At 41.7% G+C, this 17,908-nt stretch overlaps 1 protein-coding gene across 1 annotated transcript; it reads right to left on the bottom strand.

Annotated features, from left to right (window-relative positions):
• Nucleotides 1-1,326: 1,326 nt before the first annotated feature.
• Nucleotides 1,327-17,847, bottom strand: LOC309695286 (RAS guanyl-releasing protein 1-like). Its single transcript, XM_082515811.1, has 17 exons — nt 17,532-17,847; nt 16,748-16,923; nt 12,139-12,244; nt 10,642-10,704; nt 10,423-10,554; nt 9,598-9,751; nt 9,223-9,396; nt 8,314-8,430; nt 7,932-8,207; nt 7,454-7,534; nt 6,713-6,817; nt 6,453-6,562; nt 5,866-6,010; nt 5,718-5,754; nt 5,198-5,329; nt 2,618-2,922; nt 1,327-2,534 (listed from the first exon to the last, which is right to left on the bottom strand). Exons 1-17 carry the CDS (start codon nt 17,663-17,665, stop codon nt 2,400-2,402), a joined length of 2,382 nt encoding a protein of 793 aa, XP_082371937.1. The 5' UTR covers nt 17,666-17,847; the 3' UTR covers nt 1,327-2,399.
• Nucleotides 17,848-17,908: the final 61 nt, after the last annotated feature.

Below are 17,908 nucleotides of genomic sequence, written 5' to 3'. Positions count from 1 at the left end.
TCCAGGGACGCGGGGGGCGCTGGAGCCTATCCCAGCTGTCATAGGGCGAGAGGCGGGGTACACCCTGGACAGGTCGCCAGTCTGTCGCAGGGCCAACACACAGGGACAGACAACCATTCGCGCTCACATTCACACCTAGTGACAACTGATGTCTGGGTGATAAATCATTTCAGTCTGCCTGCTTTAATTGGTTGGTCATATTTTGATCTTAGTGTACGTAGAAGGAAGTCATACTCTGTATCACTTAGCCTACATGTGTCTTGTGGTCTCTTTCAGACTTAAATGCACCACAATGTGTTATGTTTACAGTCTCTGTTGGGTTTGTAAATGGATTTGTGTCTGATATATTTATCTTTTTGACGACTACTTTAGCACACCGGGGCAAAGACATTTCTCCTCTCAAGCTTTTATCACAGCCTTGATTGAAAAAAAGCAGCCTTTGAGATGACATTTTCTCTCAAGTTTAACACGTGTTCTTTCTGTCACTTTCTCTCAGCCAGCCATGGTATTGGAAATTATTCAGCATTAGTGTGCATGGAGCGTGGTAGACTCGAGGAGCTACTCCCCAGCAGCTGGATGTCACATTCAAATAAAAGTAAATTAGCTGTTACCACAAGGCTAGGCTTGGGGTAACAGCTGCTGTGCCTAAGAAGCTATCCTGGTCCAGGCAACAATACAGATGCAATATATGTGGAAATGCTTTATACTTTCAGATAGCTGCCTTCTTATCTGATGAAATACAGCTATAGAAATATAGACATGCTGAATCACAGCACCGGGAATATAGTAGTGTATAAATCACCTGCTGTTTGCAGTGAGCAGTGACAAAAAAAGAGAATTATTAGGTTTGAGTCCTTCCTCCTGCAACAGCAGACAGTTGCCCTCTCATTATCTACTGGCCAACATGTACTGTGGAGTCAGACTCATTACCTGCAGCAAAGCTCTAGGGACAGGCCAGATTGGCACAGTTGGCAGACGGGGTGATACATGCTGTCTTTAACGGTTTGTTTCAGCACAAGTCTGTGGATTCTTGCAAAACAATGTGTTGGAGATGTGCTACTTATTTTAACTAGTAGTGGATGTTGTTAAAAACGATATATTTTAAACCTAGCATTAAAAAGGATGTTATTGAAGTTAACTACCACTCATATTATTTGCAGGGCACATTCTTAGAAATAGACATACAACAGCTAACTCGAGCATTCACAGAATATACCTCTATGTTTAGAAACTGAAAACCAGCAATCACTAAAATGAATCTGAAAACCTTCTTATGGTGATGCTTTGGTGACTCCCGGTGGTCACACTGAGTAACACAGGAAAATGTTTACTATAGAATATGAATTATTTATTAGAACAATAAGAGAACAATACTGAGAAATAGGATGAACCTCGACATGAGTACAACGGCACAGTGTATACGTTGTATTTACAATACATTACATGTACATCACAAACACATATCTCAGCTCACAGTACAACACTCACACGATGGGCCACACTACATCAAAATAGCATGGCTGCACCAGCCATTTTTTAAGTATCAATATGAAGCCAACATAAGCATAAATAACTCCATGAAAGTACCACTATACTGTACAAAATGTTCCGATATCTCACTGTTCTTATGAAGTGTGTAGTGTTTCACACAATAAATATTGACAGAAGCATGTTGTGCATTGAAACGAGCAGTGAAAACAATATAAAGCAATCTGTACAACTTTCATTCTGCTGCTCTAAGCTCAGTGGGTTCCTGTCATTGCTAGTAACGACATGCACTTTTTGATGACCTTTTCCGCTGCTCACACATTTTACTGCAGCCTTTGATTTCCATTTTATGTTTAACATAAATAGCTAAGCTCATTAACTGATCAAGAATTGATCAAACACATTCTGCAAATGCCTTTTCCCCCTCTAAAAATACTGCATTCCTTCATTCAATGATGCCTTGTGTTTGCACACTAGCTAAATAAATTAAGTAATGCTCAAGCTACTGATTGTCACCTTTCTAAGCTGCTGAAAACATTAAAGGGGCTTGTCCTGTTTACTTCAGATTTGCAATTTAAAAAAGCCTTTTTTAAAACCATCTTCCCACTAAAAAGTAATTTGGATAAATGTGCATTTAAAAAAAAAACAACAAGTTGTTAAATTGCACCGTATTTAGCTTTAAAAAATCCACCACCTTTAAAGAAATTCCTTAACCTTATTATTGGTGACACACAGATTTTCCTTCCTTGATAAAAACAACTTGTGCAGCGTATTCTCCTTTATATCATGTTATCTTCATCTCATTATACTGATAAATACTTGCACTGTTCATGATCAAATCAGGATTCATACCTGCTGCCACACGGAGGCAGCACCAGTCCCCTTGCTGAAGCATCAGTGTATGTATAAGTCTAAGAGGAGGAGTCCTCCTCCACTGGGTGGAGAGCGTGCCTCTTCAGCAATGTCTTTAGTATCTCCACCTCCCGCTCTGTCTCTTTTAGTTTCTTACGTAGTGTCTCATTAGCTTTACGGAGCTTCTGGTTCTCCTGTTAAAGAAACCTTATATTAAAATAACAAGTGGGCGATATGGTGCATAAAAGTAGAGTATAATTCATAGTGTGATACTCACCAGTTCCAGAGTTTCGTAGGTAGGTTTGCTCTCCTCCTCTGGCTCTTTAGGCTTTTGCACAACAGAAGCTCTGTTTTCCCATTTGGCACAGTATCGCTGTTTTCTTTGGGGTATTGGGCTGGGACATGAGGTGAGGGTGGGTGTTGCTGGGACTAAGAGAGAAGCTGAGGTGGGCGATACTTCAGGTCCATCTGTCTGGGTATGGCTATGGACTCTCCTAGGCCTCGAACTGGAAGTGACTGGGGAGTCCGGGCTCCAGTCTCTCCTGTCATCCGGAGGGTAGGGGAAAGGACATTCTTCTGAACCTGGGCAGAGGGACACGCTTAGTAATTATTTCTGTTAATTTCAAAATGCACATTAACAGACGGAAATAGCTATTGTTCTCATAGCCCTGTAAAACCTGAACCATGAGCTACATCCAACATTTTTGTGCAATTTATTGCTCACAGTAGCACTGCTTGTGTCTGATTGTATACAACACATTTTTCAAAAAAACAAAAATAAAAATCACGTTGATGATGTAGAGATCTCAAAAGCTCATGTATGAAATATGATACAACTAAAATGAAAGGGCTAAAATTGTCTAATGATTCCTTTTTGCTGATCACGGTTGTCTTACAAAGCTTACCAATGCGTTTGACTTGGTTCATCAGCATCTTCTCACTGACAATCTCCATGCTATTGTTCTTTCCCAACAGGCATTGATGTGGTTTAAGTCCTATTTGTGCAACAGAAAGCAGCGTGCAGTTTTTAAGTGGGTGCAAATCGGATCTGATTACTCAGCAGCAAGGGGTGCTGCTAGTTTCTATCCTAGCACCACTTCTTTTTGTATTCTATTCAACTAATTACTCTACGCAACTTTACGCAGATGACACTATTGTCTATACATCAAAGACCTCTGTTTTACAACCTCAACAGTTCTGCACTTTGACTTTAAAACTCTTCAAACCTGGTTCTCAGCTAACAAATTATTGCTTTGTAGATCAAAAAAACTTACTCTATGCTCTTTAGCGTAAAGACAAACCTTTAACTAAAATCTTTTGCCATAGCCTGAATATTTTCCCCTTCAGAAAGCAGAAAAATATTTACATTGCACTGACTCTAAACTTACTTTTAGACCACGTATTGACTTTAATATTAGTATTCATTGTTCCAGACACTGTCTTGTTCACAATATTAAACAGAGATTTGTCTCACTTGCCACGTTACTAGGCACACCTGTTCACTTATCACAAATATGTTTTAAATGCAAAACACGTGCTCTTCTGCATACAAATACAAGCAGATGGGCATAAAAGGAGCGGTCTTCTGCTGCCCAAAGGTCCCATAAAGCCCCTACTGCAATGTGGCTCAACGGGAGCTTTGCATGATGTATATGAAACCGACACATCTGCAGCAGCTGTGTGACACTATTATGCAAATAATGGACCTAAACCTCTGAGCAATGTTTCTAGCACCTAGTTGAATCTATGCAATAAAAAGGCCAAACCACTAGTGGGAACTGCTAGTGTACCTTATAAAGTGGCCAGAGAGTGTATATTACCAATTATGTGGTGGCTGTAGCTCAGGAGGTAGAGCAGGTCATCTACTAATTGGAAGGTTGGAGGTTTGATCTCTGGCTGCTCCAGTCTGCATACCAAAGTATCCCTGAATACGATCCTGAACCCCAAGTTGCTCTAAGATGCGTTCTTTAGAATGTGAATGCATGTGAATGGATGTAAATGCTAGATATAAAGCACTAGAAAAGGCGTAGAATGAATGGGTGTGAATAGTTGAATGAGGCATGTTTTACAAAGTGCTTTGAGTGTGCGAGTAGAAGATCGCCCATTTACCATTTGAACTACAGTAAAATGGATCTTCATCCTCGTAATATTATAAATAATTGTAGTAGATTTGGACATATTTTGAAATGTAACTTTGATTACCCTCATAGTTTAAAACATTCTTTGGTTTCTTTTATTTCATGTTATTAACTAAAAAGCTCCTCTTTAAAGTAACTTTTATGCCTAAAGAGCAATCAGTGATCCTTAAAGAAAATGGCTCAGATCAGTTATCACACCATATGACAAAACAGTACGTCAGAAAGACTAATTTTGAAAGAGCCTGAGTCTCTTAGTTAGTCAGCCTATAATAAGCAAAAACGAAAGTTTTTCTGCTCCGAATATAGAAGCATTTTTAAAGCCGGTGGGCAGCTTGAGTTTTACTGTAAGTGAAACTGTTCCTAGCGATAGATGGAGGGAAATCACCCTCACAGCAGACCTGACCTTGCGTTCAAGAATTGTTTTTTCTTACAGCTATTGCAAACTCTTTTTGGCACAGATGAGAAAAAAACAACTTTATTTTCTGTGCAGTGTCGGAGGCAGTGATTACAGGAAACAAAAACTGTCTCACCAATGAACAAGTGGCTTAAAAACTTTCCGCCCGAAGATGGCACATGATACAGAAAATTAGTGATTACTCCATGCCGGGTATTTGTTATTGTCTACATATTTGAGGTGAGATTGTGCGGTAACATGTGCAAGAAAAGCATGGCGTGATTAACAGTACTGAATGCGGGTGTACCCCATCAACACAACCCACCCTCTGAAGTGCCTGTGGTGACCGGCGTGGAGCTCGGGGTCGGACTGTCAGTGGCGTTGGTCACTTTGGTGTTCTTCTTGCACTCAAACGCCACCTGGTCCTTGCACAGCTTGTGGCAGTTCATCCCGCAGTCTGTGCAGGCCCAAAAGAATGCACGACATGTCACAACAGGAACCGAAGTTGATCTAGCTTCAATAAACTGACTTCTCACTTCTCTTTGAACACTATCTGTTCTGCAAATGCAACTCTCAGACTCTTGTTTTTGCATGCTTACTGTCAAGCAAACAAATAGTTCTCAGATCTTTAGAAGGACGGGGGAGGGGGAAGAAAATTGTGGTTCTCAGTGCAGTCTCTTTCTGTCATGTGCTGCAAGGTTCAACTAGCAACATGCAACGCAACGAAAAACCACACTCCATTTCACCTGCTCCCCACAAGACAGAGTGTACCTCTCCAAGTATTTGAGTTAACTGACATTTGGCCAGAGATACCAAAGTTACACGAGTGAGATCACCATATTCACCTTTGCATCTGTAGCCTTGCTTGATGACACCCCATAACTGTGAGAGAAAAGAGAGAGAACAACATTTATGTGACTAAACATAAAAGAGCAAAACCCAAATGACATTTTTTTTTAGAAAACAGCACCAAGGAGGTTTGTGTTTCCTTACAAATCCTGAGCAGTTGTCACAAAAGGTGGGTTTCATGTAAGTGGTCTCCTGGAAGTTGTGGACAAAGCCAAGGCCCAGCTTGGAGCAGATGACACTGGCCCGCATAAAATAAGCTGTGATCTCCTCTCTGCTGACTTGGCCTTCCCTGAAAAAACCACAACACATATATTGTAAGCTGATGTTTAAAAGAGGAAACAGAGCTGTGATACAGGATGATTGCAAAAGAGCCTGATATACTAAAAATCTATTAATAGTAATAATTTACATGTTATTTTTGTAGGTTTTTTAAAAATTTTTCATTAATGTCTCTCCATATTTATAGATGGCTACACCCACTCATCTGCCCAGTGGTTGTAAAAAAAACATATACCACTTAGTGACAACGTTTTTTACAGCACCGGTTGCCTATCAGTTGTGCTGGTTTTCATGTACACATTTAGCGGCAGCTTTATGGTTAATTCCGCAGCTATTTTATGTTTCCGGTTGCTAAACTCGCCACTACACATCTACAAATGCCACTTTTGCTTCCTCTCCCCTGAAGTCATAAATAGCCTCTGAGCGAATACATGACCTGTCAAGAGACTCACTTCTCTTTGTCCATGACACAGAAGGAAAACGGAAAGCTAGCAGCGATTTTCTCAAAGTCCTCCTGATTAATGAAGCCGTTCTCGTCGTGGTCGTAGTTCTTGAACACGGACTGCGAATGACAACAAATAAAAAGCATTGTTGCTCAGTTGTTAGCGAACAATAGCGGGGAAGGCAGGCTGTCAGGATGGCATCATGCAAGAGAATAGTTGAAATAAGGAGGCTTGAAAACTGTGGAGGCTTGAAAAAGGGAAGCGCTTACATCGACCATTCTTTGCACGTGTTTGCTGATGGTTCGAGGATCGGGTTTAGGAGCCACTCCTGATGCCCAGTCCACAAACACGGGAGGTCTAGAAGGTGTGGCTGGCTGATTAAAAAAAAAGAAAACTAAGTCTCAGGAGATATGCAAAATAACATCTGACCAAAGGAGTTTCAGTTATCATACACTCCATAAAATAAGGCCCAAATGACGACAACTTTAAGCAATTTAATTCCATTTAAATCTGTTACGTAGGTACGATTATGAGGGCAAAGACTCTTTTTCTGAGTGCATGGGTGAAACAACCAAGACATTACAGGCTAATTACTGCGCTTAAGTTAGTCAGTTTAACAAAAGCATAAAAATTCACTTTCAACAATGTTGCACGGATGTCAGGCTAGGCACTTTCTTATTTTCAGTCTTCAGACTAAGTAATTGCTTCATTTTTAGCACACACAAGAGACAGTGAAATCTATATTCTCATCTCTGAGAGAAAGCAAATAAGCCTTTGCTTCCGTTAAGCATCATTACACTTTTTACACTTTTGCTTAACCAATCTCAGGTCCCAAAGAGGCTTGCTGTTTCTGTCTCTTTGCATTAGGCCAAGATAAACAGCTGCTCTCTCTAAAGAAAGAGAGTGAATAATCCTGCTTTCCAAGACAATCTATTAGTTTGTTGATATGCTGAATTTTTCCAGCTGGTAAACAAATGTTTACTTAAATCGTGTCTGTTGCTATCACTCACAGGTGCTTTGCAGTTCTTGGGTTCCCGTGCATACGACAGTTCATAAATCTCATCCTCAGAGTAGTAAAGATCCAAGGATAGCTGCAAGACATTAAAAAGCCACTTATTGCTGCATGGAAGGTAAACAGAATGAGAAAAAGGTCTCTAGATTTCTCCTTGAAACATGTTTTGGTGAAGGTGAATTCAGGTTGCGGGGTAATTATTATCTCTTCACGGGCATGCTGTCATTCAAGTAGGATTAGCACACTGCACTCAGATAATACAACAATACAGCAATCTGAACTCACTCTCATTCACATTCAGCTTGTCACCCACACACTCATAGATCATAGACTCTAATCACACCCACACGAGAAAAAGACAATCCACATGCTGCACTCATTTGCATCTTTGTATGTGTTCAGCGCTACTTGCTGAATCACATGAAGCTGCATAACAATTTCAAATGAACCCAAAGTCGCCGCGAGCAGTTCGCTACCGTCAACAGGTGAACCAGGTCCTTGTTGGCATCCAGCCTGGGTGGGATCTGCTGGAGTTGGATCAGCTCGTTGATGTGGTTGTACAGGGCCTGGAGCTTCTGGACGTTCACCTTGTTGTCCTCGACATAATCCGACATGGCCTCATTGACTGAGATCAGGTCTTTGAGGTGGACACCCAGGATGGGGATTTTAAAACCTGTACACTTGTTGTAAGCTTGTCTGTAGTTGTCATAGTTTCTGCAAGAGGACAGCAGGTCTGTCATCTCGTTCAGTACCTGGGGAATGAAATCATTTTTATCATTGTGCTACAGTTATTTTTCTCCAGTATTTTGATCCTTGACTCTAAATGAACTGGACATCGCGTTGCCAGTTACCCTTTACCTTAGTGACTTCACTCGGTACGTGCGACGTGGTGTCTTTCAGTCTGGAGATTGAGCTGTGACATAGGCCTCCCACCACCGCCATTAGTGTGTTGTAGTTGTGCATAAGGTGCAGACTCTGGCGGACACGCACAAGAAACACACGTCAGTCCATTCACGCACACACACACACACTTATAAACGCGCAATTAAACTTGTTTCAGGTAGCCTTGGTTATATAATCCACAACAGTGGCATTACATAAGCCACTTAGATCATTGGCTTTTTCTTACTGCACTCTGATGGTTCGCTCTTTTTTTGGAAATGCTTTTCCCTCTCTTATTTTTTATAAATTCTCCAGTTCTTGCTGTCACTGGAGCATTATGGTGTGAAATTCGTTTCCACACCCGTGGGTTTCGAGGTTGACAGCAGTGAGCAGCAGCAGACTGGTGCATTAGTGTTGCAAGAGGTCCTCCAGAGTACAAGCCTGCCTAACGGCTCCCCAAAGCCAGTGTATCACTTCTCAGCAGGCTGCACACAGCTTCACGTTGGAGTGGTTTTAACAAGCCAGCTCTGATCAGAGACTACACTCACGAGTCATTTCCTGCTTTTCTTCTCCTACAAAGTCCTCATTGTTTAAGAGTGTTCCACTTGGTGACTTCATTAGCTTGCATTCAGATAATATTTTTCTATCGGTAAGATATTTGGATACCCTAAAAGCCTGCAGCACAGCTCCTGAGAATCACTACAAGCTCTCTGAATATGCATTACACAATTACTAACATGTGAGGGGCTTTCAGAGTGAGACAAAAGTCATATTAACACTAGTTAGATAAGGTGCTGGAACAACCGCACATAGATTTAAGCGAAGAGGAAATGTAAGCACAGAAAGTATATGTGTAGTGGAAGTGGGGGTTGATTTAACCACTACCTGTGCAACGTGGATAAACTTAGTGAAAACCTCAGCTCTCAGCTGAGCGGTTGGCCGGCTTAGCACCATCAGCTGAACCCACTGGGAGACACCGTTACACAGCGCAATGGAACGCTCCATCACGGGGATGTCCTTCATGCAGCAGCTGCGGATGTAATGCTGATAGTCTACAAACTGGCAAAGAGAGCAGAGACAGGAGCATAAACCGCTGCACGGAAACTGCAAAGCATTTCCTGTCAGGAGGAAACACTTAATGGTTCTTAGTAAATGTAATTTAAAAAAAAAACAGAGAACAAAAACAAAACAGCAAAGTGTTAATGATAAGCTACAAACAGGTGCGCTTGTTCTTTTAAGTTGGTGTGTGTTTATACTCACTGATATTCTGCAGAAGGATTTAAATTCAAGGTAGGTGAGATGCTCGGCCAACTCAATGGGCTCCAGGTGGTCAAAAAGGAGCGACACCTTCCTCTTTTTACTGCTGTTAGCTTTAATCTTCTGGCTGGCTTTCCACGACCAGTCTCGTTCGGTTCTGGAGTACACAACGAAACAAAACGTGAATGCATCAGAAGAAAGGTTATGTAGCAGCAAAACTTCATAGACTGAAAAGCTGCAAATGGATTTCTTTGTTTGTTGATTCATGGAAGTCTCCCACAGAGCGTTTCATTACATTTATTTGCGGTCACTTCCTGGAGAGAAAAATGGTGCAGCTACAAAACGTGCAGTTTGGAGTTTTAATCTTTTAATTCTACAGTTCAATGATTTTAGCTTAACAAATGTAAGTATCTACCACTTTTATTAATGTTGCTGCTTTAGTATTGGGCTGTTGATCAGACACAATAAAGCATGTGCTATGCGTGAAACTGATATTTCTCACATTATATATAAAACAACTCTTTGCATCACTAATTATTAATTGGAAGATTATTCTCTAAATATAATTATAGTTAGCTGCAGCATCAATCTGAGTATTTAACTTAAAACTGTGCAGTCCAGTTTCATCACAGCAACCTAAATGATAAAAAACAACAACAATAAAAAATGGAAGATTTAGCATGCTTACTACGGGTCTGTGTTCTTCATAGTGAGAGTCTCTATTCTTGATCGTGACTGATTTCAGTACTTTTATGACTGCAACAAGCAACCGAGAGTTCTGTAGACCTAATGTCTCAGTTGGCCAGCTGGCCGGAGATTAACACTTACATCCATTTGGTCTCTAGGAGAGAGCAAAGTCGCTCCTGTCCGTGCTCTCGGATCAGATCCCGAAACTCATCCAGGCTGTCTGACAAGCTGTGGTGCAACCGGAACATCATCCAGAATTCCTGGATCCAGTGCCTGTAAGAGTAAAGAATGATAACAGTGTGAATGAGATGTAAAAACAAGCCAAATTGAACTCTGAGTCGGTGTATTTGTGGGACTGACCTGATGAGGTAGCATATCCTCTGGCACTCTGCTGGCTGCTCGCTGTCTACTGCCGTTTTAAACGTGAGGACTTCAGTTAAGGAGCAAGTGACATGAGCATAAACCTGATGAATATGAAAGTTAAAGCTTGGATTCACTGCTGCTTGTCTTGCCAGCAAGTTATTCTAGACAATTTTTTTCTGGAGTAAATAATGAACATATGGTTGATGTGACTGTGCAACTTCTTTCCAGCAAACAAAGTCATTAATAAAAAAAAACTAAACTGAAAAGGCAAACACAGGTGACATTTGTTAATGTGGGAGGAGGCGACTGCATGAAGCAAAACTCCCGATGAGCATCACGGAATGAATCATTCTGGCTTACAGAGGTAAGAGAACAACATAATGCACAAAGAAACCGCAGAATCGGTGCCTCGTATATTGTAGAAAAACTGTTTTGCGACGGATCTTTAAACGTGCGGCAGTTTAAACAGTGCTGTCAGCTCGAAAGGCTATTATTTATTACGGAGGTCACTCTGCCTTCCTTTTAGCACATGTTGCTCAGAAAAACACCGCCCTGTGAATTTATATCCAACCGACTGTATAGCTCTGCGCTGGCAGGAACGAGATTGCGGTGAAGCACATAAAAAGGCTAATTGCGTCATAGGAGCAGAAGAAGTGCCCACGCAATTCCAAGGCCAGACTGTGATGAAGACTGTTAATGGCCCCCTGTGCCTCTTCCCTGATCCTAACCCACACACTGTATTTATTTGATGCATCCTTTTGGGTCTCGGGCACAGAACGAGAGGGTTAAAAATAGCAGAGAGGGCCATTCGGCCGTGCGTGCATTGACGTGGGTCTGCGCGAGCGGGGGGCTCTTTAGGCAGTGGAGGGTCTGTGTTTATATATAGCTGGAGAGAACTTGTATGTGAAAGAGGCAGAGGTAATTAACACCTGAAACCACAAGGCTTTCTCACCGTGGGGCTGATAAGCTCCTCTGAGGGGCTTTGTGATGCCACTGCTGTTTCCTGAATGAAAGCTGAGATTATAGATCCTCCCCACAAGTCACAAGGCATTAAAAAAACATGGGGTTTTTTTTGGTGTGAAGCAGAGAAAATAAAAAAGCACTGAACCAAACATTCTGAAAGAGACCAAAATGCTGAAAGGTAATAGACTCCCCGCTATTGAATACACCAGCTCAGAATAGAGGAAAGTTGCACACTGAAAGCAACTGATGTACAAAATCTAAAATGTCTGACAGGAGGAGCAAACACGAACTGCCACTTTCCTATCACATTTTACACACTGACAGCTACAGGCTGCATTGTGAGCCAAGTATGAACTTGACAGCGTGTTGCTGTTGACAACCAAATGAAAGCAGCACACGGCAGAACAAGTGGTCTGATCTTGGTCTACATTTTCTGCCCAGAATTGGCCGCTGATTTGTTTGAATCACGTCCCTGCCTTGTGACAGCAGCCCCCCCCCCAAAGCTTTTATGATGCACTCCACAAAGGATATAAAAAGACGAGTTTGTCCAGCAGATCACCGGAGGAGATGAGGTGACGGTGCATGGTCAGGGTGATGTTCAGCAAGTGGCCGTTCCCGTTTACACATCCGTTTGCGTCTGCAAAAGAAAACGAACGCACACGTGCTCGAGTTAGGCGTCGCCGCTGTAAAGAGGAGGAGGTTTACAAAAACACACGCCACCCTCTCAGATAAAACCTGCTCTGATGGTGAGAATTCTTCTGCCTGCCTTTCATCAAATACAATCAACCAGAGCACATCACATTAAAATGTACTATTAGAGCTGCTTTTGTTGCTGTTGTTGTTTGATTATCAGAGATCAGATGGGGGTTTGTGGCATGGTTTTTGTTGCTTTTTTGGGGGGCTGGTGGGTTTTGAATATCAAATGACTCAAAGATGGTATATATGCACTCCGTTTGGCCTCTCAGGGCCACCGTACACACACACACACATACATATATACATATACATACATATACGTGTGTGTGTATATGTGTGTATTTTTTAAATACAGAAGCCGCTACTAGTACTAAGATAAACCCCCTTTTGGTTTCGCATCATGTTTAACTCAAATGTGGTTTTCAGATCCATCACACAGTTTTCTCACAGAAAGTTAATCGCATAGCTGATGATGTTTTGAAGGCAAACAGAATAACATGTTGCCATGATGTTTCTTGCTTACAGCAAATAAATCTGGATCAAAATGTATATTTATGTGGGGAAATGCAGGCCAAGCTGAGGGGGGAGTTTGAAATTTTGATATTGTGAACTAACAGAATAAACACACAAATTTTGCAAGCTATATAGATTTTGCATTCATATAATGTGAAGACCAAATATTGTATTTCAGTGTTTTCACAACTTTACTCAAGTGAAACTTTGTGTTTATAGACTCACGTAACAGTCTTTGTGCTCTTGCGTCTTCTGCTTTTTCTCTTGCAGCATCTGCTAAAACTGCAAATTGTTATTTCAGCTACTTTTCTGTGTGGTATCTTTGAGTTTCAGCAGCGATGCACACATACATAAGCCCCTCATTTCCTATAATATTTGTTCACTTCGCAAACTGGAGCCAATCAAAATGTGGGACATTATGTCAGCATGCTGAACAAGAGATAAAGGTGCTGTAAAGTCCAGAATAATATGAGACGCTTGGCCACCCTATCCCCAGCCAATAGTCTTGCATGCTAGATATGTTGGTGGGATGAGGGTCTATGCATCAATAATGTTAAAGAAATACCCTCCTCCTTCTTCATTTATTTTGTACTACATAAATTCAGCATAGACATTTTCATCACTTTACAAGAGACAGTTAGCTTAAACTTATGCCCACATTCTCGTGCCATTACCTTTCCGTTGAACGCTTACCTTTTCCTCTGATTGTGTTTACTTCTGCTGCTCGCCTGTCTCACTACCTTTTTTTTGGCTTCCTTTTTCCTTGCATGTATCTGACTTCCTCTCTTTGTATGCAGACCACCTTTCCTTATAATGCTCGTCTGACTCCACGCTATGACTGACATCTCGAAACCGCGAAAAGAAAGACAAATTTCTTATCAATGACCTCTTAAAATCGGACAAGATGAGCACAAAAAGTGATTTTCCCACACACTCAAACAAACCACTCATCTTCAGCACAAATTCAAAAATGACTGTATCGTTCCGTAAATTTGCGGTTGACGTAAAAAGGAAGTGAATTTAATAGCAGCTCTAGACTATTTGTGTCTTTCTTCCCCTGTGGTCCCTGAAAATGGGCTGAAAACCTTAAGAACAACATTTGCGAAGTCTCAAGCTGCGTGCTGTTTCCCTTTAAGCTTTGCCAGTGTCTTTACACCATCAAGGATATCAGGCGTCTGAGGACCCACTTTTAAACAATATCACCTTGGAAATACCTTGGACGCCATGGCAACATGTTTTCTAATCTTTGTTATCTGTAAGCAACTTGCCACTGCTGCCGCAGCTGACTAATCCATCCCTCATATCCTGCATCTGGTGTGTTTGTGTTTGTAACACGCAGGCTCTGCCATCTAAACCCAGCGAATGTCAGTGACCTTACCCTCCAAGTCATTAAGAGAGTAAAAGACACAAGAAAAACACAGGGCTGCTTATAAAATGACACATGTGATACAGGTTGCAAAAATTTGGTGCAGTTAAAGTTAAGACATATGCATGCAGAACAATTCCCACTCCTTCTTGGCATTTCTGGTAAACACAAATATAATAAGATTGCTTTAATCAAATTATCAGTTAATACTCTCTTAACTTACTAACACTCAGAGTCAGACCTACTGTAAAATAAAGCACAGCAGGAGGTTGTGAGTCTCCATAAGGCAAACAATTACGCCATACTTTTTTCACAACTTTCCAACCACTAACCCTCCCTGTGCAGGGTTAATTGTGGGAGGAAATCCCCTCCGGACTGGCTGTTAGTGACTGGAACATTAGGAAAGCTGCTGCCCGGCGAATGATGATAAACACTGCAGTGGGCATGCGGCCGGTGGCCTACTTTTAAGGTTATCTTCGACATTCATCGGCCGATCCAAACATGCACGTCATGTTTCCTTGTTTTGACAGAGGCTATCAGATTGGACGGTCCTTTTGTTTTAGAAGAACCCGAGTCAGATTGCCATCTCTATGTACTCTGGGCAAAATCTTCCATAATATTTCGGACTCTGTGAAACTGTGTCGACAACACTGTTTCCATTCGTGCTTTACAACAGTAATTCCCAAGCAGGAAAAAAGCAAACAAATAAACAAAAAAAAACTACTTAGATGGAGAAAGTAAAGTAAAAAAAAACTGCATATAAACAAATAGAAAAGGATGAATTAAAAGTGGATTTAAGTGGTTAAATAAACTAAAGGCTAAAGCTCTCTGAATATAAACAGCTTAAAAATGAAAGAGTAACTTAAACCGTTATCTAACAGCAAAAGATGTGAAATAGATGTTGTGATCTGTATGCAATATGTAGTTATGTAAAGTCATGAGCAAGCAAAATTAACACATTTTAACAGAAAGCCAGTTGTAATGAATTTTTAAAAAAAGCTAAATGTCATGGCTAAATAACCATTAATGTTACATAGCTACAAATTGGGATTTGATGTTAGTTAATGAAGTGTCCAAGCAGTAGATACATTGCAACAAAAACATTAAAATTAAATAAATACTGAAACATCTGCACCCGCATTTATGTGGGAGTAGATGGGTAAATAAATACAAAAATAAAAATATTCTTATGCGATAAACAAAGTGTTGTTTTCTTCACAGCTGTGAAGATTGAGACTTTCCATCAGGCCAAAAAACCCCACCACTGTTTCTTGACTTATATAGCGCGTCTTATTCTATTGGCTTATAAATATTTTGCCAAATTTGCAAAAAAGAGGCAAATTAAATGCAAGCAGTACTGTAATAAACAAAAAAGAAAGCAAGAACAAAAACAGAAAAAAAAATATGGGTGTGTTCTGAGCGGTCCAAGGAGAAAGATGATGTCAACAGCTATTGATCCACACCTCGCAGTGCTCTGCATTTCAAAGGTTGGTCAGCATCTGAGGACTACCGTTCAGGGATCTGACCTTTCAGCTCAGCCAGGCTTGAAGCTGCCATCCGGTAATCCTTCAAATAGCTCTTACGTGCACTCTCACATTTGAAAAGGTGGCAGGACTCGAGGACCTTAGGGGTCCCCTGTGATGTGAGTCAAGAGGACCAGAACTGTGATGCATTTTATCAGGAGAGGCTGTGCAAGGAAAACCCCAGTCATAACACATTATCCTGACAGAGAGACACTGTCACACACTGAGGGTGTAACTTTCAAGCGTACGGGGTCTATAGGGCTAAAACCCCTCCCACTGATTCTGTATCCTGCCAACGGGAAGCCGACTGTGATTAATACCTGCATCTCTGCAGATGAATGTAGTTATGAGATGTCATTTTATGTGCAGTCCATTGTAACACTTCTCCACTGCTCTTGCTGCATTTGCGTAACCAGGCAACGGCAGTTTGAAAGCTTGTCTCTTCAGAGATGCAATCACCATAACTCAAAGAGCACTCCAGACAACTCGATGAAGCCAATGATATCTGCTTGATTGATCCAACTATAGCCTACACAATCACTGCTGTGCTGTTCTTTCATTTAAGTACGCCCTCTATATATCATGCAGCCAGTGAAATATTAATGCACAATTAATAGAGTGCAGCAAAAAGCATTTCTAAAAAATTAGCAAGCCTCAAACACCGTGTCCCTCAACATTAAGGCACAAAATCAGACCGACAAGAGACTTTATCTTCAAACCATGAAATCTTACACTAAACAAAAATAAAGTCAGCCTTGGTAAGAAATCACTTTTTTACTTTCCAACACGAGGCACTCCCTTCTTTCTTTAGAGGCCTGCCTAAACTTGTTGCTGGTGAGAGAAAGTGGTGAGAAAAACAGACTCCTTAAGCTACAACATTCTGTGATCTCGCTTAACCTGAAGGTTTAATGTCTTCTGATATCCGAAGGACTGCATAACCTGTTACACAACCATAGAGCACAAACACCCTCTGGAGTCTTTTGTTCACTGCAGGACTTCACCTTGTAAAACAAACCAGCCAAGAAGGTCAGCGCTAACTTACCAAAAGACTGCAGGCAGGCTTGGATGAGCTCCTCCCAGGTTGCGCCCTTGGTGAGGTGTCCCAGAGGCATTACTGATTTACTCGGCGGGGTATGGGCCGGGCTAGGTTTGTGGAACCTGTGAGGCCGACCTGGAGGAGAAACTCTAGACCTGGAGGTGCATCCTTGAGTCACTCTCCTTGAGAAACACCAACACAAGAAGAACAGTGAAGGGCGGAGGAGGTACAGGAGGGTTAACTGCAGTGAAAGTGTGCCTTTCTCCTTTTGCTATTAACATGTATGACTGTACATGCACACTCCTTAAACCATGATTTTACGAGAGCACGGGTTATTAGCCCACACGCATGAAAGGATTTGTCCCACAGTCACACAACTCGAAGGTGTTATTTACACTTAAGAAACCCCCGTGGTGTGTTTTGCTATTCATTGTTCTCATTTCCTTCCTTTAACTTGGGGAAATACCGGCTGATTGCGGACATCCACATAAAACTCTCGAGTGACCAGAGCAAAGAGCTTACAAATGGAACAGTTTTACGCATGTAAGCGCTTCAAGCGTAGCAGGTCTGGCCGCAGAGAAGCGGGTGAACTTGAACACGCTTGTGCGCAATAACAAGTGGAAAGCATCAGTTTTTGACACCATTTTGGCCAAAATTCCACATTTACTATTAACAAATAGCTGATAGTAGGATTAACCTTCCTATACCTTCGATCAGGTGCCCACGTTTTCACCAGAGAAAACCAACCAGAAACTCCTCAGTAAAAGCACAAAAAGATGAGCCGACTTACGCTTCGTCTCTGCCCTTTTCCTCTGATGTTATACTTTCGTTTTGGTTTTCTTTTGACTGACATCCCATTGCGAGGTACTGGGCGACGAGCGGTTGAACTAGGCTGTCCATCTGTGTCCTCCTCGATGGGAGCATTACATCGCTCTGCTGGGCTCGGTGCGCCTCCGCGGTCTCACAAGCATTGTGCTGACTCGTCAATGAACGTTACACAATTAAGATTCACCCAGCCTGTCTGTGAGTGGGCGGCCGTGCTGCTGCTGTCGGGCTTGTCACTCACACGGAGTGGACTCCGCGCTTCACTAGTCATTATACTTGCGTCAAAAGTCGTGCTCTAGATTTATACTTGAAGATTTTAATCACGGAAGCGGCGCGGGGGGG

This window comes from Aulonocara stuartgranti (assembly GCF_965226115.1).
Source record: "Aulonocara stuartgranti genome assembly, chromosome: 19".
In the NCBI taxonomy this organism is placed as follows: Eukaryota; Metazoa; Chordata; class Actinopteri; order Cichliformes; family Cichlidae; genus Aulonocara; species Aulonocara stuartgranti.
Note: the sequence above shows the minus strand (reverse complement) of the source record. Positions and strands in the feature narration are given on the sequence as shown.